This window comes from Crocodylus siamensis, chromosome 13, assembly GCF_052110815.1.
Source record: "Crocodylus siamensis isolate JL-2025a chromosome 13, ASM5211081v1, whole genome shotgun sequence".
Lineage (NCBI taxonomy): Eukaryota > Metazoa > Chordata > Crocodylia > Crocodylidae > Crocodylus > Crocodylus siamensis.
Window position 1 is genome coordinate 9358704 of NC_143407.1, and position 21578 is coordinate 9380281.

The window sequence follows — 21578 nt, forward strand, 5'->3', positions numbered from 1 at the left end:
TCTGTTTATCAGAGGATCTTGTAAAACAGCTTATCGTAGCTTATACAGAGGGCCTGGAAAGAAAACCGGAGCTGGCTCTAAGATGAGATTTTTCCCTCACAATACATAGCTGACATTGAAAGCCAGTTTGATATAAATGCAAATGCAAACGATGCATAGACTCCACTGTAGTTGCAGCAAATGTTATTGCACAAGACTGATGCTGATGTTGTTTCCATTTTTAGGACTTAAAACCTAGTAACCTAGCTGTAAATGAAGACTGTGAGCTGAAGGTAACCTAATGACAGCATGCAGTTGGTTTGGCTACTGGTTTGAGTGGGAAGTATGGTGCCTATTTCTTGGAATTAAAGGGTCAAACAAAATTATTTTGGAAATGTAGGTGTATATGGAGCATATTGCCCTTTTTAGTAGCACAGGTTAAAATGGTCTAGAATGATTTAGTCTGTTCCTCGCTAGTTTGTTTTCAAGGAGCTATGAGGAGATTTGTGCTAACTTTAGTTAACTTTTTTGTGTGATGAGAGAAGTTAGTAGTAATCAGTGTGAAGAGGTGACAGCTTTGGCTTGGAATTGAGCACAGGTCTGAGAGAGGCAAGTTATCTATACGTGTGATACTTTCTGATACCCAAGGTCCATGCTCCTCTACTCTAGTACGTTCAAACTGGTTGTGAAATTCAGCTTTCATAATCTGCTCTTGCAATTGTTCCACTGTTTCTTCCTCCACCCAGCCTCAGAACTGTCTAGTTATTTGCTCTAAACAGTATGTCGTTTCACTTTTCTACTGCATCAGTTTGTGCTTGTCCTTTCTGTTCTGCAGATTCTGGATTTTGGTTTGGCCCGGCACACAGATGATGAAATGACTGGGTATGTGGCTACCAGGTGGTACAGGGCTCCTGAAATCATGTTGAACTGGATGCATTACAACCAGACAGGTATTGCATGCAGGGGTTCTCAAAAATTTTTGAACTATGGGCCTCATGAAAGGGACTGACTTATGTTTGGTTGTGTAATGGGGACAGTTATAACAGTTGTGTGCTAATAAAGCTAGTTACAGGAAGGAAGAGAGTGGCATTAGGTGATCATCCAACAGTTCATGGACTGTATTTGGGGAGTTTAGCAGCAGCATTTGCAAGATTTATTTAAATAAAGTAGTTAAAATATCTTTTCTTATCCTCTACTTTTAGGACATAATTTCCTATAGGGACCGTTGGGCTACCCTGATTTCATCCCTCTTATTTATGTTTTCTTCTCTTTCCTCTCCTCTTATTCATGCACCAACACCCCACATTATTTCATATCCTTCCTTTACCTTTACAGTGTGACCAGGTCCCCTTCCAACATGCATCTTATTCCTTCTGAACACTGCCTATCTTAAACAGGTTTCTACTTCCCATGTGCAGATTTCTTCTTAATGCTTTAGAGGCTGCTGTATATTAGGTCTAGTGAGGAAATCTAAATTGGCATTAGCAGATTATTTCAGGCTATCAGGGTTGAGTTTCAGCTGAAGAGGTGACTGAACGTTGTTGCTTAGCCCAGGTTTATATTACAAGTTGCATTTTAATACCATAAAGGTCTTTAAAATATGGAGTTATTTTGACTTGTTAATCAGAGTAACTGTTGAGATTTTATCTTCCTATATTACAACTCTTTGTTGTTGTTGTTTTGTTTTGCTCAGTTGATATTTGGTCAGTGGGCTGCATTATGGCTGAGCTGTTGACTGGAAGAACGTTGTTTCCTGGTACAGACCGTATCCTTTAAAATTTTTTTTTTTTTTTTTTTTAATGTAAATACACTCAGAGCCATTTCACAAGGAAACAGGTTTATTTTTCTTAAGAATTGCATCTTGTGTTCCAGGTATGGCTAGGTGAGTCCTACCTTGCTGCATGCTGCCGCGTTCATAAAGTCATTACAATGCAAAAGAAGGTAGATCCCCCGCTTGGCATGGATAGCTTGCACTTCTGCTAGTATGTTGTCCGTTTTGGGCAGTTCCTCAACTTCTTAGCCTGGCCAAATTATTTGAGCTCCAAGTTTGCTGAAAGTCAGTGGCACAAGCCCCTCATCTTTATCCTTATTGTACCCTTCATGTGGAATCTGCACTAAGCTTACAAATGTGCAGCATCTGTTATCAGAAAGATGATTCCTCTCTCATGGCAGACTGCTGTAAAATAAGCAGTTCTCCTAATTCTTTGCTAAGTATCCAGTTCCCCTGTCAAACATCTGAATCCAAATGAACTTCTTGCTAGTCTTGAAGTGAGAGAGAAAGCTTTAAGACTTTCTTAAGGGTTGTTTTGGCAGCACAACAGTGGCCTAGAATGAGAGAGTAATTTATAAGGCAAGCAACTCTAGGAGAACCTGGGAGTAAGTTCCCCAGAAAATATAAATTTATTTGGTACAAATTGTCATGACCCAAAGGTGTGAAAGCGAGCCAAGGTTTTGTTCAGACATTATATATTTCAAGATGAGACTAATCCCTGGCAGAGAGAATTTAGTGCCTGGATATACAGATTAACTGTACCCTGCCCACCTAGCTACTACCCACCTTGTCAGCCCTATACACACTGTTGATCAACATGACACTTAATATTTATATCTACTTATTAAAATGTATCGGTATTAAATTTTATGTTAGAAGCATTTAAAACACTAACCTACTATTTATCATTGTACCTCAGACTGCGCTTTCCAAGCATATCTAGCACATCTTGTATATAGAGAGTTTAGTCCTTTAAAAAAATCCTTTTCTTCTTTTCGTCCTCTTTCACTTGTCTCCAGATTTATTTTCTCTTTCAGTGTTTATCCTTCTTTTTCAGTGTCTTCTCCCACAGTACCTCAAAACTTGCTGTCATTTGGCATTAGTAGTCTTTCTAATTTCAGTTCTGCAGTTGTCACACGAGTTCTATTTCTGTCCTTCTCAGTGACTTAAAAGGTGGAAATGGACAAAAAACTTCTGCTTCTGTTTTGCCCGTCTGGAAGCTAAGGTCAACTTTTAAAAGTTCCAAACCAGTTTAGCATGTTGCCAGATTTGGTAAGGAAATCCAAAATGCATATACTGACAACACTCACAAATGCTGGTGCAATCTGACCCTGGAAGCACAGTAATTCTTGTTCGAATTGTAAATAGCAGATGCATCAATTTGGAATACCTAATAAAAGCTGCGTATGACTCAGGTGTTTAAAATAATGTTTCTTTTGCAAGATGCAGACAAAAACCTTCGTAAATTTATAATTAGGATAGTGAAATCCCATTAGACCACAGTATATCAATAAGCGTTTCTTAATGTGTACCTTCCTGTGCTGAGCAAAATAGAAACAACTTGCCTTTCAGATCTGAGACCTGTTTACTCTGACTGTTTTACTGTGTGTTACATTCCTATCTGAGGATTATAGGCAGAGTTTAATTTTTGAGATATAAAGCAATCCTGCCATTTCCTATCGCATAAAGATGCTTCGCTTATTTATATCTGCCTGCAGGCCCTTGCCATTTGCTATCTTCAGTACTTCAGTTCCTTCACCTGGGTTGGTAACTTTTTAGGGCAAAGAGAATAATCTACTGTCCTAACGAGCGTATGATTCTATTTGAAAAGTATTCAGACTTCCTCCTCAAGTAAAGAAACCCTTTGGTAGCTTTCTGAGCACTGTGTGCGGGGATGCTCTCCTTAAATTATATGCCTCCCCTCAGCATTTGAGTTGGGAACTTTATGGCAAGCAGTTGGGGTTAAATATCCATCTTTTATGTGTATTTATAACAGGTATTCAAGTATGTTAGGAGGGAGCTAAACTCCCAATGATCCCTTTCTGTTCTGATCTCCACAGGAATTGGGGGTAGTGACAGTCTGCCCTTTCTACTGGAATAATCCAGTGTTTTTCATTTGGACCCTTCATTTTGATTTCTTTGAGCCTACTATGTCACTATGCTTTGGCAGCTTGAGGGTAAATTGGCTGGCTTCAAGCTGTGCCCCTTTTTGCAGTGGCACCATAAAGTTTTATGGCAGTGGAAGTCGGTAGCATCATGCTTGAGCTGATGTTCTGTCTCAGGCTTTTAATAATTTTGCTAATTTAGTTTGTCCAAATCTACATTTATTGCCATGGAATTTTCAGATAAGACTTATGGGGACAACAAAGGTTTGCGTTTGAGGGAGCATCCAGGAGTTCAGTCTGTTCGACCCGGAAAGCTGAAAAGAGATGCAGTCAAAAGAGAGAAGTTCCAAAATACCCAGCCTTTCCTTTTTTTCCCCCTTAGAATAGGAAGATGAGGGGGCTGTTGATTAATGCTACTTCAGAAGGTCCTGCCTTTTCATCCTTATTTCTGGATGGCTTTGAGGTTCAGCAAAGAATTACGTAACAATTGTCCTTAGGGTCCAGGAGACACTGCTTTCCATGAAGTCTGAGCTTATACACCAAAAGTGTATGTATTGCAGAATCAAGTGAGATCTATAAATCAGTCACTCTAGCAACAATTGCTTATTTCCGGACAGTCTCCTTTGCTACTGCTTATGGTGATTTATCCCACTGTGATTTAACTGATGCTAAGGTTGGGGGATGGAGACAGATCAGAGAGAAAGACAGGCTGAGGAACGCAGGGCATTCATTCACAGCAGTGCTGAACATCTTTAACCACCATTGATTTTGGGTGCTGTACATTCCTGAAAAATGGCCCAGAGTTGTCTAGCTGTTCAGTTTTGTGGGTTATCCCTATGTTTCTGAAACATAATCTCTACAGCATGAACAATTTAGAGATTTACAATGGTCTCTTATCTAAAGGTCATGGCTTGTAGGTTTAACAAAGGGTTTCTTTGTTTTTTTTTCCCTCTCCTGTGGGGAGGACGGTTTAGGGGACAAATATAGACATTTTTGGGGAGATGCTTGAAATAAACTCAGGGATTAAATTGAAGCATTTAGTCCATGTCACCAGTGCCAGGTGCAGTCTGATAACTGGGATAGTGTTGTGTTTAAAATTCAGTCGGCTTCAGAAAATGAATTTTTACTGGTATGAGGTTTTTGGTAGTTCTCCAAGCATTTTTTTTTAATTTTTAAAAGCACTTTTCTTACTAATTCCAATGTAAATAATTGGAGAAGCTGACTGAATAGAACACTTCCACTGTTTTCCCTGTTTTAAATTGTTGTCATGCAAAACCCCCCCCAGTTTTTTCTGTTAAATATGGGATGATGCATAGACAGCTTTTTTTTCTGACTAGACTAAGCTGACTGTATCCCTTTTAAAATGCTAACAATTGTTTGCTGTATATTTGCTTTCAGTAGGACAGATTTCATGACGACCAACTCATTCAAAATTGTGTATTCTGCTGGTCCTTTTTTTTTTTGTGGCTTATATTGCCACTGAAATAGTCTTATGACCTGTAGCCTTGAAGTATCTGCTGCTAATGGTGATGGAAGATTTCTATAAAATTTCAGAATTGGCGGGACTTGCCAGTCCTTGGAAAATTTGTGGTGACCCTGTTTGAAGTTTGCATGCCCTGCCTTCCCCTTCCTTTTGACTTCCTTCCTTTCTATGAGGCTTTTACCTTTTACTTCGTGTGTTTACTAACCTTTTTTGTGTAACCGTAGTTTATTTCACTGTGGCACCGTTTGCCTTTTAAGAGTGTGCTAGTAATTCAGTTAGATATTGATGCTAGGCTAGGTGCAAAAATGGATGCAACAGGTTTTGGCTTGGTTTATAGGTATGCACATCACAATGTCTGCACATGCTGTTTTCTCAACTAGCAAAATACTGAAGCTATCATTTCCAGTATCTCTCTCTTCCCTGAAAGTGGGGCTGCCAGGGCAGGGCACATTGCAGTAGTGCTATCGGCACACCTGTTGTGTGCACCTGACAAAAGTCAGCACTTCTGGTTTGTGAATGGCTCCTGAAATTTGAGACCATAATCCCACTGCAGTTCATCACTTTGATCATCTTTCTTTTTGGATACTCTTTAAAAGAAGCGTGACTTTTGTTTTCTTAATAAAATAAATCAAAGAAACTTTGAAGTCCCAAACTTTTATTTTAGCTTTCGGAAGTGTTACTACCAAATCAAAGCTGATGATGCTTCTGGCTTGTAGTTTTGTTAGATTCTTTGCATTCGTAGTAAATCAAGTAGCTCTCTTCTTGTAAAGCAACAGGGAACAAACTAAATAAATTAAGGGTTTTGGTACTTAAGATCTTTATTTAAGATCTTTCTAGATCAGGTCTGACTGATTCAATTACAGTATTGATTTAATTGCAGGAAAATGCCTTTTCCTGGATGATCCTTACATGCTACTCTTGCAGCTGCCTCTAGGTTTGCTGCACAGTCCATTTTAGATACTTTCATTTAGGCCAAGGAGTGAAGACGTGACCAAGTGAAAACAACAGGGAATTCTTAAAGCATTAATATATCCAACACTTAACTTTCCGTACCAAGCCCAGGAATTACTAAATTCTCTTAATTGGAAGAAAAAACCATAGGGATTTCCATTGATCACAAGTGGTGGTAACCTTAAGTTTTATTTTTAAATGGTGCTTGACTTGTCATTGTACTTTAATATACAGGAAATCAGGATATGTGATTTAATGGTCCTTTTTGGCATTATATTTCTGTGGTTATAACAGCTGTTTTCATAATATTTCTTATTATGATGTCAGTAAGCGTAATGGCTCAGTGTTTCAAATTTAGTACTATACTTGCTCCCTTTGGGTAACCATGTTATGAATAGCTGCCCTACTCTGAGCATAATTTTTTTTAAATTCCTTTTCTAGACTTTCAGTTTAAAATTTAATAAAAACCAAAGGCATGGTTCATTGGAACTAAGGCATGTACATAGTCTGAAGCTTATGCAAACTCCTTCTCTTGCTTAAAAACATGTGAAGGGTGGAACGGCTGTCTTAATTGGCACTGATGAAAAATAATTTTAAATGCACTACTGCGTTGTTTGGATTTTAAGTCAGCCCCTCCTCCCCATCAAGAAGATCTACATAAAATTTTCACTTGACTTCATATTCAGGGTGGACCTATAATCAGGTTTCTGGCAGTCAGGTTATAATCGCACAATAATACTCACATTTGAATTCATCCTTTCAGAAATAGAGACTTATCTGGAGAAAAGATGTTTTTCCTAAAATTGAACCTGAAATATAGGACTAACTTGCATATGTAGGGTTGACTTTGGGAGCAACGTGGCAGTTGTTAACTGTAATAACCTTTTACTAATTCTGTCTCAAGTATTGATTGCTGGTGTCCTAATAAACAGTAGTCATTAGTTTGCAGTGTTGCAGTTACAGTAAATATGTCTAGGTACATGAAATCATTTCCTGTAGTGTTTGATCAACATTTGGTAAGTAATTTAATGCCAGTGTTTCAGGGATGTTGACTGTAGCCATGTTGGTTTAAGGATGTAGGCAGACAAGGTTCTTTGGATAAACCTGATATTTTTATTAGGCCAACTAAAATAGTTGGAAAAAATCTTCTTCGCAAGCTTTTGGGTACAAACACCCTTCTTCAGGCAGAGAAATCATCTGCAGTTCTTTTGTGCAAACTTAATACCAGTGTGAATGTTCTGTAATTTAATTTTCTGCAAATTATTTGATCTATCAAGGCGGATTTTTAATATAGAAAAATACAACTTGCAAATAGAATTCTATGTGGGGCAAGCCCTTTGTATCACCTGGTATGTTTTGTTGAGCGTATGACAGTTTTAAGTCTTTGAAAACCAGGTAGTTGGCATGTACAAAATTTCCTTTAAATGAACAGGATGCTTATGCTTCCAAAACACCTTTCATAGACGAGTCTACAAACTTCATTTCATAAATCTGCTGGATACAAAAAAATCATGGACTGCATATAGACATTACAACCTGTGTGACATCTAAGACACCAGGTAACCTGCCTTTAGCTGAAGACCTGCATTCCTTCACACTTTTCCTTCCCCTCCTGTCTTTACCCATTGTCTTCCAAATTTCCATCTATTTACATTTTCACAGACTTCTTGTCACATTTTTAGTTTCTGTTCTACCTTGGAGATCTCAGAACAGTAGCAGTGTCTCCCAGTGCCTGAGGAAGGGTGTTTGCACCCAGAAGCTTGCAAAGAACTATTGTCCAACTATTTAGTTGGTCTAATAAAAGGTATCACTGCTACCCAAAGAACCTTGCCTGCCTGTGCCACTCAGAGACTTTAATATACTTCCTGTACTCTTTGAATTAAAAGATCTTATGTAATAAGCTATGATCCCAGCTGCATGCTAGGAGATCAGAAAAGCAGTGTTTCCATTAAAGCTAGTATTAGAAAGTCCCTTTTTAAAAGAAGAAGCCTATGGATATGTTACTTGCAAGGGGATGGTATTCCAGAAACAGATGGAGAAATCAGTTATTGCCTACATCTGTAATGGGATTTGAACTGCAAATTGGCAGAAAAGTTTAGATGTGGAGCAAGATTGCCTGTAACTACCTGGAAAACTTATTTTTAAGAGCTACCTTTTATGTACATTTTTTGCCACCTGTTTGGAAAGACAAAGACCAAGAAAATGCATCTTTAAAAAAGGGCAGCTCAGGTATCTAATTGACTCGTTGGTGGTTCTGTTTTGGAACAGGTACCTGCTGTCCTGTTGGATGTGCACAGCTCTGTCCCCATAGATGTCTAGCTTTTAGTTTGAGGACTCCTGTTGTTAGTGGCTTGCAGACCATATTGTTTCTGGCTGTATGTTGAAACAGGAAGTTAGGGTCCACTCTGTTCTAAAAGGACCCAGAGGGAGTGAGCACCCTCTGCTGACCATATTAGCTACTTTTGTGTCCTCTGGTGAGAATGAGGGAGAAGCACTCTCTAGGAGCATTTTTACCCTTGCAAGCACCGCAGTGCTGGGTGCTTCGAAAAGCACCCGGCACTGCGATGCTTACACTTGTGTAAGTGTCGAAATGCATGTCAGCGCTGAGAAAATGGAGGCAGCACACTTTTGAACTAAAATACCTTGGGGGTGTTTTAGTTCAAAAGCACACCGCTACCATTTTCTGCGCACTGACCGCTTATACAGCTGCATGCGGCACAGTGCAGGTCACCTCCGCTTGCGTGCAGAGATCAAGTGTGCCCCGAAGCAGCTGATCTCCGGCATGTTTTGGGGGGGGAGGAGGGGGGAAGTATGTGTATAAATGCCCTCAAATTCTACTTCTGTCTGGTCTGGTGCACCCACCATCTAATTGTGCTCTGGTTTTCTGAGTTTGTGACATCTCGCAGTGTGTTTGCAAGTGGGCTTGTGTTGGTGTTGGCGTGCAACAATATTTCTCAACATTTTGCTTTATTGTGCCTGCCACTAATGCAATTCTAATTCCCCTAACTTTTGCTAATGCTTTGATAGAGGGCCAACAGTGTTAAGTGAGCATATGAATTGAGCCGTGCCTTTGGACAAAGTTCCTCTCACTTCTGCTGTGCATTCTTGGTCTCTGCACATGTGTGGTCTGTTTGTTTAATATTTATGCCTCGGCACACAAGTGTGCATGTGGCAGGGTGTGTTTATACAATTTATACAGTTTGCTTTAAATGACTGTACAGTCAAGGCTTTGCAATCCATAACACACTAGCATCGTTAGCAGATACTCTGATTTTTTTTTTTTTATTATTATTGTTGTTGTTATTTTTCATTTTGATTTGTCCCAGCATTTTCCTTTATGGTCCATCATTAGATATTGATCAGTTGAAGCTCATTTTGAGACTCGTTGGAACCCCAGGGCCTGAGCTTTTGACGAAAATCTCCTCAGAGTCTGTGAGTTTTATACTTTGATTGTAATATCTATCCTTTTGGAAGTCCAGGTTTGTGTTTTATTTCTGCTTTGCCTTCTTGTTGTCTGTGTCATTAGCTTTCTCTTTTTCTTCCTCTTTTCTTCTATCTTGGGTGTCTTCTGGGGTTCAGATTTCTTGTCACACCTCTCTTCCTTCTGCCTCATCTGTGGTTTGCCTCCTTCCCCCTCATGTCCTCATTTTACCTGTTTGACTTTTCTTTGGGTTTATGATTTTACACTTATAGATCACATAGACATATGTATGTCAAGATTGTTGAGATTCGCTCAAATTTGGTGTTTCTTTAGATTGCTTCTTCCTAGGATTTGCAGGGGAGAATTCATGTTACTGGGGAATAGCAACCTCCTAAATACATGCAGTCCCCCATGTGAATGTATATGTTATTCCCAAACCAGTCTCTTTTTATGACAGATTGAGATGCTGCTGCCACCACTAACTCTTGTTTCTCTAAGCATAAAATCCAAACTACAATACAGATCTTAAATCATGGAAGAGATGGCCACCCTAGATGTACACAGCCCACCTAGCTGCTAAGCAGCCATACTGTACATTTGGGCGATTCGTATTTGCTGTGTCCTTTTACTGTGACAACCAGTGAAAGCTTTATTTAGACAGGCTTCTCCTATTTAAAAGGTCTTGAGCTTTCCGAGTGACCTTTCCTATATAAAAATACTTTGGTCATTGATTGTGAACTTGAGGCAAAGCATTAAATAGGATTTAATCTTTCTTGTTTATGAAAATAATATGCATGGAGATCAACAAGGGAATCTGTACTTTTCCAATAAAAAAAATCAAAGTATATGAAGAGAACAGAGGAGAATAATAGGTGGTTAATGCATAGCGAGTACCAGGATGATGAACTGGCTTAGTGTCAGACTGGAAAGAAGTGACACTGAGCTGCTCATTAAAGAAATGGAAGATCAGCACAGTGGAGGTAGGTGAGTAAACTGTTCCAGGTATCTGATTCAGCAGCAGCCAAAGTTTGACCTCTGATGTGTGAGAAATTAAATGAGGCTGGAATTGGCAGACAAACAAGAAGGGTCATAAGAGTTGGGATTCTAGGGCCTAGAAATGGCCTGAAAGATGACAGATTTGCAAATGGCAACTTTGGGAAACCATCAAGGAGGGAACGTAAGGCATGGAATCAATGAGCAGTGCCGCAGAATGAATGTGAATGGTAGGTAGTTTTGTTGCAGAAGTGATAGTACCTGGATGTACAGACCCCGGTCATGTAGAGTACAGAGAAACTTAGCTACTGTGGTATCGGGAGATCTAAGACATTGAACTTGTTTGGAACGGAAGAGAGAATCTAGAAAACTGCAGCTGATGCCATTTGCCTTATCAGGTAACAGGATATCTGTCAGTGGTGGCTGAATGAATTGAGGCTAGAGATTAAAAAAATATATTTGAGGCAGGTAAGCATATAGTTGAGAAAAACGTGAGCAAAATTTCATTGCCTAAAAATGGCACTGGAATGCTTATGTTACTGAAAAGAAGTGGGAGGAAGTGGATGCAAAAGAGAGAGAATGGTTAAGAACAAAGCCTTAAAGCAGGGGTAGGCAATGTTTTTGGCCGGAGTGCTGAGAATAATGTAATGTCTACCTTGTAAGGTGCCAGAGTGCCAGAAAAACAAAACTGGGGCAAGGGCTACATGGCAGGACGCACTGCACATTAATATAGTTAACAATCATAAATGTTGCTTTTTTTTAAACAGTAAATAGCAGGTTTTCTAAAAATTCTAAACCTGGTGACAATAAATAAAACTTCATATACTACTTTTGTTGTGTATTTTTTTGTAGGGTACGTTCTGATAGAGGAAAAAAGAAAGAGAAAAGGGAGAGAGAGAGAAAAGAAAGAGAGCAAAGAGGCAAGAAAGAAAAGAGGGAGGGAAAAAAGAGAAAGGAAAAAAAATGGAAGAAAAGGAGAGAGAAAAAGGAGCAAAGAGAAAAGCACTAATCACCTAGGTGGGAGGTAGGGCAGGCTCAGCTGCACAGAGCAGGCAGTGGCCTGGGCAGTGCTGGAGGGGTGGCTATGGGGGCGCTAAGGCAACTTTTTGGGTGGCTGTAGCTCCCCTAAGTCACCTCCAAGTGTTGCCTGTGTGCACCAGGCTCCAGTGCCCCCAGCCAGGCTGTGCCAGCGACAGCTGCACACATCCCACTGGGCAGATGGTGGAGAAGGGGGCTGAGGCAGCGCAACCCCGGGCCCCTGCCCCATCATCTGCTCTGAGGTGCAGGGCAGCAAAGGGGCTGGGACAGTGCAATGCCAGCCCCTCCACCAACATCCACCCAGGGGTACACACAGCCACTGCTGGTACAAAGCCTAGCTGGAACTTTGTAGCCTGGTGCACAGGGGTGGTTGGGGAGGGGGCTATAGCCACCCCACAATTTGCATTAGCCACCCCTCCAGCAGTGTCCAGGCCACCACTACTACCGCCACCCCCCCCGCTAGACCCCACCACTGGGAAGAGGGTGGTACCACCTCAGCAGTCGGTCCAGGCTCTGGATAGCTGCTGCCACTGTGGAGCTTGGGCTGCTTGCAGCAGGGCTTGCAGCCTCCCAGCCGCCTGCTGGGAGCAGCCCAGGCTCAGTGGTGGGAAGCTGCTTCCAGAGCCTGGCGGGCAGTGGTGTGCCGAGCAAAATGGCCTCGAGTGTCATGCTCTGGCATATGTGTTGGGGGTTGCCAATCCCTGCCTTAAAGTCTTTTTGGAGGGATAGTCTTTTTTGCCTGTGGAATTTGTAGCATCCTTTATCTAACCCAGAACTGCAGAGGTAGAGGGCAAGATATGGCAGTGTTGCATTCCAAGAGAGTGCTCTGGTCTGTTAAACCAGAGGTCAAAGAGGCTGAATGAGGTAGGTGTGAAGGTGGCAGTGGCCTCTCTGAGAAGAGGGTGTGGACATTGTACATGCCAAGAGATGGGATTTTCTTCAGTATTTACATTTTAAATTTATTTAAATTGGATCTGGGTCTCTCTGTTAGATGGGACCACCAGCATGTCAGCCTTTATTTGGAGTAAGCTTTGCCCTACTAGCACTGATTATCAACCAGATGCTGTAAAAACAAAAGTGACTGAATTTTCTGGGTCAGAAGGAAGATGTAGAAGTGAATTGAAAACAAAGTTAATGAGGTGCAACCCAACCCACATTTGCTAGCTACCCAAGCAGCTTCCGGTGACTGGTAGAGGGAGGTGACAGAATAGGACCCTGGTGCATTTAGGCCCTCTTCAGAACAACTGCTCCCTATATGGCCTTCCATTAAGTTTTTTGGGGTAACAGCACTAACGTTAGCGAGAATAGAGGTGATGGCTGCATTGCATTCATGAATGGTTGCAGTTTTAGTGGAGTTCAGGTGTTGAGTTAAATGTAGTAGTCAGATGGGAAGAAAAGACAGGTAAATGAACTCAGACAAGATCACACTGAAATCGGGTATTTTAGTAACTTCAGAAACTGGAGAATGATTAAGATGCTTACTGAGTGGCCGTGAACTTCATAGGACTAATATGACCTTTCCAGACCCCTCCGTAACCTAGAGACTTCTGTTTGGTGCATCTGGCTTGCTAATGACTTCTATTTCTACAACGCTGAAGCTCAAGTTTGTACTAGGCCTCCAAAGTGGGAGAGATGCCTAGATGACAAGGTAGCTGAGAGACGTGCAAGAAGTTTACAGTTTTCTGCATTTGAGGAGTTTGGGAGGCAAAGGACCCAGGGGTGAAAATGAGTTGTGGTTAGGAGGATATAAATTACTGAGCTGAGAAGTAAAGGGATGTGGAAAGAGAGGTTTAGGGAACTGGAGATTAAATTGAATTATGCATTGGTAATTAACTGGTGGATACCGCAGGTAAAATTATTGATGGTCTAGCTAACCATGCAGTTCCTTATCGTAGAATCACGTGGTTGGAAGGGACCTACCAGTCTCTTAGTCCAATCCTAAACCATCCCTATCAAATGTGATTCTTCCTTTAGGAAGGTCTGGGGGAATGGGAAGGGAAGTCTCAGAACGAGAGAAAATAAAGGTGTTAGGAAAAGGCAGTACTATTTGAGCTGTATTTGAAGCTCCCAAATGCAGGCTGATTAAAATGCAAAGTCAGGTGAAATGCTGAAAGAAGAAAGACTTGGTTACAAGCTCAATAACTGAATTCTAATTTTCTGAAAGATACTAGACAGTGAGAGGTACTGTGGAAGGAAGAAGAACAGAGGACTAGATGGGGCAGGGGGAAGGTTGGGAAATGAATGGAAAATGGTGGTCTCTGTCGGTGGTATAATAGAGACTTGGTGGTGAGGGGGAAGAGAGGAGTTGATGAAAGGGCTTGTGTAAGATTACTTTTTATACAGTTAGAACCAGGACATTTAATAGGGTTTTGCAAACTAAGCAGAGGTAGAAAAAGCTTCAGCAGACAGTGCATGGGGCTACTGAGGTGCTCCAGCTGTAGAAAAAGCTGCAGCCAACAAAGGGCACTCTCTCCAATCTGCACGTGGGACTGCTGATGCCCTCCAGCTGAGAGGAGAAGTCATGCCCTTTGAAGTAAAAACCACAGCAAATGCTCAAGTGGCTCATCCTTAATTTGGAAGCCTGCTACAAATGGAGCAGATTGTGAACCGCACAGATATGAGTTATATGGATTCTTTTCTATTTTAGAGACCTGCCTTCACATCACAGTCACTGAGGCGGGCAGCAAAGGCAAAGTAGAGATCCTCTGTCACATCCAAGTCAAGAACGCTACGTAAAATGCAGTGCAATGTTCTCTGCTCTGTTTTGACCTGTAGAAATGAACTCTTAGCTAAATTGAGGTTTTGTAGGACTATGGTGGCATCCCTCTAACGAGCTCTGCATTTGGTTTGTGCTTTGTGCCTGCACCAGTGGTTTCCTGCGTTAGGTTAGTTGCTGTTGCACCCTACTTCTGTTTACTGACATCGCCTAACATGTCATCTTGTGCAGTGCTAACGTTTTGCTAATTCTGCATTTGTAGCCTTCTGTCTCCTCGCCCGCATAACACGATTCACTGATAGCTGTTCAGACAGAGGTGCCAGTTGATGAGCTGATTTCACCAGCACCTATGCCACAAGGGGCTTCCTGTGCATGAAGTTAGAAACTATGTAGTATAAAGCCAATGTCGAGGATAAACCTGTTCCTAAGGTCTTCTGTGGCTGCAGCAGCCCAAGACACCTGACGGAGCACATACATCTAAAAGAAATATTTACTCCAGTGCCCTATAACTGCTGGAAAATTTGGAAGATAAAGTCCTAAATGAAGGTTACTGGTGCCTGACAAAAATAACCAGCTGGTTACTTTGTGCCATTAGCCAAGTAGTCCTTCTCAGTTGCTTCAGCTGCTCACGAGTCCACATTGCTAAACCCTCATATATGTATCTGAAAACAAGAGTGGTTCCTGCCTGTTCAGTCCGTGCCTTGTGCAGAAAAGAGGCTTATACATAGCTGTGTTGTCTGTTTAAAACGGTTTTTGCACTATTTTTAACAAAGCCCTTGACTAGGCAACTAAGATATTAACCAGCTTCAGCAGATCATGCGTCTGACGGGAACACCCCCTGCATACCTCATTAACAGGATGCCCAGCCATGAGGTGAGACCTGAGCAGAGATAGAGGGGTTGGTAGTTCAGGTCATCACTTCTAGCGTTCGCTGCTTGCATGCTGCATGGGGAGGGCGCTGAGATACCTGCTTGCTACAGCAAGGCTTTTCAGACAAAGCCAAGCCAACATTTCAGACTTTGTGCAGACTAAATGGTCAGTCTCTGGGGCCCAGGGAAATGCAAATTAATTTCAGGTCGTTACTTTGGTTAATAGTTTGATAATTTACCATCAGATAGCATAGAATCCATTAGCTAGTTCTGACAGATTTCTGTATTGCATGTATATGCTTCCAGCCTTGCCTAAACCATGGAGAAAGGTCATCTTTCCCCACTACAAGAAATAGTCTGTGGGTGAGAAGGAGAAAGCTGATGTGTGTAGTAAAATGTCTTGGAGATAAGAGCAGGGAAAGCAGAGTAGGGAGCCAGGACATTTAACAAAGTGCATCAGGGAAACCTGAACGTGTCTGTATCCTGGCAGCTGGGAGATGTACTTTAACAAAGCATTTATTTCCACAGGCGAGAAACTACATTCAGTCTTTGTCCTACATGCCGAAAATGAACTTTGAAAATGTGTTTATCGGTGCCAATCCCCTGGGTAAGGCTTTGGAGCATTTCTCCTGGGAAAGGGGTTTAGTGGCAGATGTTGCTAAGCCGTGTTTACTGATTTGAGGCTATGGGGTATTTCTCTTGAGTTGACAGGAGTATGGATTTCTGTTTTAGAGGGATTTGGGGAGATGGAAAGGTAGGAACTAAATTCAGTCTTGGCAGTGAAGGGAAAAAGCTGTCATCTGTATGGACAATTACTTTTCTACAGCAAGGTGTGTAAAAAAAAAAAAAAAAAAATTTGGACTGCGAAGTTTGAATACAGTGATCCTTGCTATAACTTATTAACTGCATACTTTAAAACCCTTCACATTTTTAGAAATGAAGAGAGATGGATTGGAAAAATGTACCTGTTAGTGTTTCAGTTAATGCTTGGCTCTGGTTGCTAAAGAGCTGCTGCTTCTTTATGTTGTTACTGCAGTCTTAGGGCACCTATGCACATGCCCAGTGCCTGCTCCAACACGGTCTAATTGGAACGTATCAGCGCAGGCTTAATTAATCACGTCTGCTGGAGTGCACTACTTAGCACGCTCCGGCAGCTGGCATCGTGTGTATTCAGTGTCCTTATGCTTCAAAATGGCAGCCAGGATTCTTTAAAGCTCATTGAATGAGCCTCAGCTAAATTGCCCCCACTGCCATTTTGAAGCGTTTGATGCTGAATACACAAGATGCTACTGGTACCCACCTCAGAGCATGTGTAAAGAGTTCTCAGAAGACTGAAACTTTTTTCTTGGCTTAGTCCCCTCTCTGCTTCAAAGATGCCCCTCTCTGCTTCTTGGCTTAGTCCTCTATTGTGGTTTGTTATCTTAAAAGTAGAATCCAATGCTGTGTGTTGGACTAACTAGTCGTTATTTTAAATTTGTGCTTCTAATGTTTTTAAAATATTGTATGGAAGTTGAATTTTTGCATTCCCAGGGTCCCAATTCTTTTTTTTGACTACAGCATAGTTTAGCAAGGAAGTGCCTCCTGCATCTTGAAAGGAATATTTGTGGTGAGGTTCTCAGAAAAAATACAGACTCCTTTTTAGATGAGGATTTTAAGAACTTGAGTTCTGGAATAGTGTCATGATGGCTCGGTATATGTGTAAAACTCTTTCCTTTTTTCTCTTTCTGTCTTGGGACTTGATAGCTGTGGACTTGCTGGAGAAGATGTTGGTGCTGGACACAGACAAACGAATTACTGCAGCTGAAGCACTAGCCCATGCCTACTTTGCTCAGTATCACGATCCAGATGACGAGCCAGTGGCAGACCCCTATGACCAGTCCTTTGAAAGCCGAGAACTTGAGATTGAAGAATGGAAAAGTGAGTCTTGGGGAGCAACCGAGTCAGATTCCCTCTCTTGCCGGGCACCGGAGCTTACCGTGAAACAGGAGCTCGTGCAGTAGTGGAAGTAGACCTTGAGAGGTGGGAGCACAAGAGGAACTGCTAGAACTGTTGTGTGATTAGGCATCTTTTAATTTTGTTGCCTCTTCACTCAGTGAAGGTCTCTCATACTGTTCCAGTAGCAAGCTGCATCCAGAATGAATGCAGTCCTTGGCCTGCTAGCTCTTATTACAAATATCAGCTCATGCAGGCAGTTACTGTTCATCCCAGCAGAAGTACAGCTTCCCTGCACTCTGGAAAGACCATTATTTTGAATGTTAGCCTGAACTGACGTACACCAACCACTGACTTTTTTTTTGTTCAAGTTATTTGTATGGGGGGTGTTTCATTTTGCAACGTGGCTAGGAGGAATCCATTTAACAGCTCCAGTTCCTCAGGGGAGAAATCACTGCTGTCTTTCTTTCTGTTCTAAATCCGTTTCTTTTTTTTCTTGCCTGCAGGCCTCACTTACGATGAAGTCACGAGCTTTGTGCCACCACCGCTTGACCAAGAGGAGATGGAGTCCTGAGAAACTGCCTGTCTTCTGTTTGTCCCACTTCACTGTGAGGGGAAGGCCTTTTCATAGGGACTCTCCAAATATCATTCAAGTGCCTCTTGTCACAAAGATATTCTCCTTGGTGAAGGGGTTTTGTGTGCGTGTGGAATGGGGGGAGGGAGAAAGGTCGTATGTAAACATGCTGCATGCTCTTGTATTCTCTGTACAACCTGGGACAAGCCTCTGAAGTCCTGTTTTGACTGCTTTTTAGCCCTTCCAGAGAGACCATTGTCAACCAGTTTGCACTGCTGCTGAGCAAGTCAGGGAAGCCGATAGTTAATGTCTCATCACACTTGTTGCCATTTAAATGGTTCTCTTGCAGTAAAATGACTTCACAGATCATGGAAGGCTGGTTATATGCTTGGAGAGTCCTCTTTTCTGCAGCAGCGGAGTAGGGGTGAGGGATATCTTTTTTTGTTTCATGCCAGACGGCTGATCTACATCCAAGGTCTCTTCCCAGCGCTGCATACAACAGAACATACAAGCCTGTTGATGACTATCTCTGCTTGATTCTTGGAACACGAGAAGGATTTGTTTGAAACTGTAAATATGTTTGTGCCTTAAATGGATGGAGAAAGAGTCTGGAATTAAGTCTGGAATGGAATTCAGAGCCTGCTGCTCTTCTGGAAGTGAGCCGCAGGGTAGTCAGGCCCGGGCGCTGTCACCAGGAAACAACCTTCCAAGGCACAGTCCCGTGACCCTAGGTTGGGTATTGCCATACTTCTCCCTCTTCCCCTTCTCTCATCCTGAGGCTTCCCAGCATTAAATCCTGATGGGCACAGGCAGAGGCTGGAGATGATTCTTGCTGTCTGTACATATTTGTGTACTTTATTTCTAAACAGGTGGGGTATTTTTTGCATGTTGTAGCTGTATGTGCATGTAGAGCTACTTGTTGCATTATCTTGGAGGAGGGTACTGGGACAGTAAGTCCGCCAGTGACATACTGTACTGAGTACCTCAGCCAGTGCTGTAGGAAGATCACAGCATCCTCCCTCTTGTTCTGCAACTCGGTGTGAACGTACCTGCCATTCTGGATGCTGTGATAAGGACGGGACAGAAACTCGCCACTCTTTTTGTTCTGGTGTTTGTGGTTTCAGAAAAGAAGAGATTTTTTTGTGGGGTTAAAGTAAAGCAGAGTCTGCAAAAGAGTACATAGAGCCATTTAAGTGCCCAAAGTTCAAAGCAACTTCCTCAAAAGAAACACTCAGAAATGTTGTATGCCAAACAATGAATAAGCACGCATGAAGCCAGAACCTCCCTTTCACTGTTTGTATCTACAGCTATATATACTGCGTAACACTTTATTAAGGTGGGTTTATACCTCATAGGACAAGAGCTTATTGCCTTTTTTTAGGGAGTTGATCTCTGCTGGGAAGAACAGGGAAAGGCAGTATGTTTGAAGCAAAAAAAAAAAAGTTAATGTATTTTGTTATCTTAGGGCTGCTGGTGTAATGAAATCCCCCTGGTTAGGGACTGGCTACAGAGGGAAGGGTCTGTCAGTATTTTGTGTACTAGAGGTATCCTGGGTAACCTGGATGCCCTTTTTTTAGGGTCTGGAGTGAGAGGTTTTCCGAAGTTCATAAATTGGTGGGATATATGTGAACAAAGTGTATGCAAGGAAAAAGGCTTTTGCAGTATTTTGTATCCTGATGGATCTTGGATTTAGGGGTGGAGAGAAGCTGTTTTTAGTATATTTATCCCTATGTATAAAGAGGCAGCACAAAGGGATGGGAGGTGAACGATGAAGCCATCGCTTTCTTAGAACACTTTCCCGTTATCTCATCAGGTCAAACCCTTTAGAGAAATTTGGGGTGAGGAGGAGAGAGTTGTTCTTTCATGCCTTGGGTATCGAACCCTGCCCCAGACCAAACAAAATCACCCATAGAAAACCTCCCTGCCCTGCTGGACCTGTAGTCCAGGTATTCAGATGGAAATGTAGATGCACTCTGTAAACCTACAGCAAGATTATTTTTATCAACCATTTTATGTGTAGAAGCAACAGTGTGTTTTCATGCAGAAGTATTGCTAAAGATTTTTAAAACAATAGACATTGCGTGTGTGTGAGTGTGTGTGTGTGTGTGAATGGGAATGTTGAAGTCCAGACTCTAATGGGAGCCCATGTGGCATGCGCTCCCTGTCTTCAGCACAGTGCTGTTTTACTGCCTGGAATTACATTGGAAGTACACTTCAAAAAGATTCTGCTATTTTGTTTCTATCCATGAACCTTGCTGTAATTGGTTATGCCATATAGGATGTCACAATACCACTGGTTTAAAATAAAACCTATTTTTCAGACTTACTGGCCTGCTGGTGCTTATAAACCTGTGCTGAGTTCAATGGTCTGTTTAATGGAGTTAGTTATGTAACGTTTGGATTCATGCAGAATCTTTTGTGATGATGGCCAAGGCTCCCGTTCATCAGTCTTGCTTCACTTTGAAATCCTGTGCCCTCCTATCTGGCTTCTGTGGCTCATTACAGAGCCAGGCAGGACCTGACCCGTGAATGTTGTCACCCAGTGAAAGTCTGCCTTCATTTCCTGCTCTCCTCAGTTAGCAGAAATGTCAAAAGTGTTTATCCAACCTAATAGTCCAAGGTTTTGCCGCTGCTATAGAAATGGGCCTTGTACAAATGTGTATCAGTTGTAATAACAACTGTTCACCTGTGCCTTTGTAGAATCAAACTGTCCCCTCTCACACTTTCAACCCTTCCTGTATCTCATTGTACAGTACTTACAACTTAGAAATTTTAACTAGTTTGCTTCAGTGCCCAAGGACTGAGTCTTTTATAGAATAAAACTGAGAGCCTTTGTTCAAAACCACAACTTACTAACATGAACATCAACACCAGCATATGGATGCTGCTTCTTCACCAGGTAAATGGAAGGAGAGACCAGTGCAGAAAACGGAAAACAAAAGCTGCTGGTAGAAATCTTTGCTTTTATATTGTACTTCTTTATTTGAACTGTGGGGGTGATCAGATTTGTTTTCATATACTTTCCCTAGCTTGGAAGCAGAATTTTAATTGGTTACCCAATTACTCTTCCTTTCAGCAAACCTGGCTGAATATTGGATGGTTTTTGTTTCGGTTATAGAGCTGGGCCAGCACTTGATTCCTGATTGGGTTCAAAGAGTATTAGATCAGCAAAATGACTTAAGCATTGCAAAGCTTGGTGCCAGGCTTCTAAGCACTGTCCCCTCATGGCATCCAGTTAAACACCGAGACATCCATGTATGCACGAGAGGAGTTAAGCATGTACAATCAGGATCCACAAAAGCCAGCACACTGAGTGGACAGCTGTCTTAAGCTACCTAAGAGAGCTATGGGGCCTAAGTCGTGTCCCTGGCAGAGAGTGTGGCACCAAACTGTAGGCTGCGGGAAAATACTCCCTCCACCCAAGAGTCTCAGCCATGAATTCGAGTAAGACAGCTCTTCACAAAACACAGCTGGATCCCTGACCCATTTATCTAAAAACCTAGGGCATAGATCACTTCTCTGGGGAGCAGGAACCTTTTTGTTTTCTTCTGGCTGAGGGGAGTTGCACCCACATCTCTTGCTACCCAGGAAAGTCTACCTGCCAAGGGATAAGGTATTTTGGAATGGCTCATGCTCAGTCATCCTGTGGAAGCTTTCATTTCGTATTAATCGCCTTGACTGGCACCTGTCTTTTCTCCCAGCTACTCTGGGAGACGTGGGTCCCGGGCAGGGCAGGGATTCAAGCC

The 21578-nt window shown here is 42.0% G+C and overlaps 1 protein-coding gene across 2 annotated transcripts in view; it reads left to right on the plus strand.

The window, feature by feature from the left end:
- MAPK14 (mitogen-activated protein kinase 14) overlaps nt 1–20155 on the plus strand; it is a 40776-nt gene extending 20621 nt beyond the window's left edge. Inside the window, exons 6-12 of one of the 2 annotated variants that reach the window (XM_090026681.1) lie at nt 225–272; nt 815–929; nt 1673–1744; nt 9642–9721; nt 15855–15933; nt 17070–17243; nt 17765–20155. In XM_090026681.1, the coding sequence (XP_089882807.1) occupies nt 225–272; nt 815–929; nt 1673–1744; nt 9642–9721; nt 15855–15933; nt 17070–17243; nt 17765–17832 (636 nt within the window). In that variant the 3' untranslated portion in view covers nt 17833–20155. Of the gene's footprint in view, nt 1–224; nt 273–814; nt 930–1672; nt 1745–9641; nt 9722–15250; nt 15331–15854; nt 15934–17069; nt 17244–17764 lie in introns of both variants that reach the window. The other variant, XM_090026682.1, reaches the window with a different exon arrangement.
- The last annotated feature ends 1423 nt before the right edge of the window (nt 20156–21578 follow it).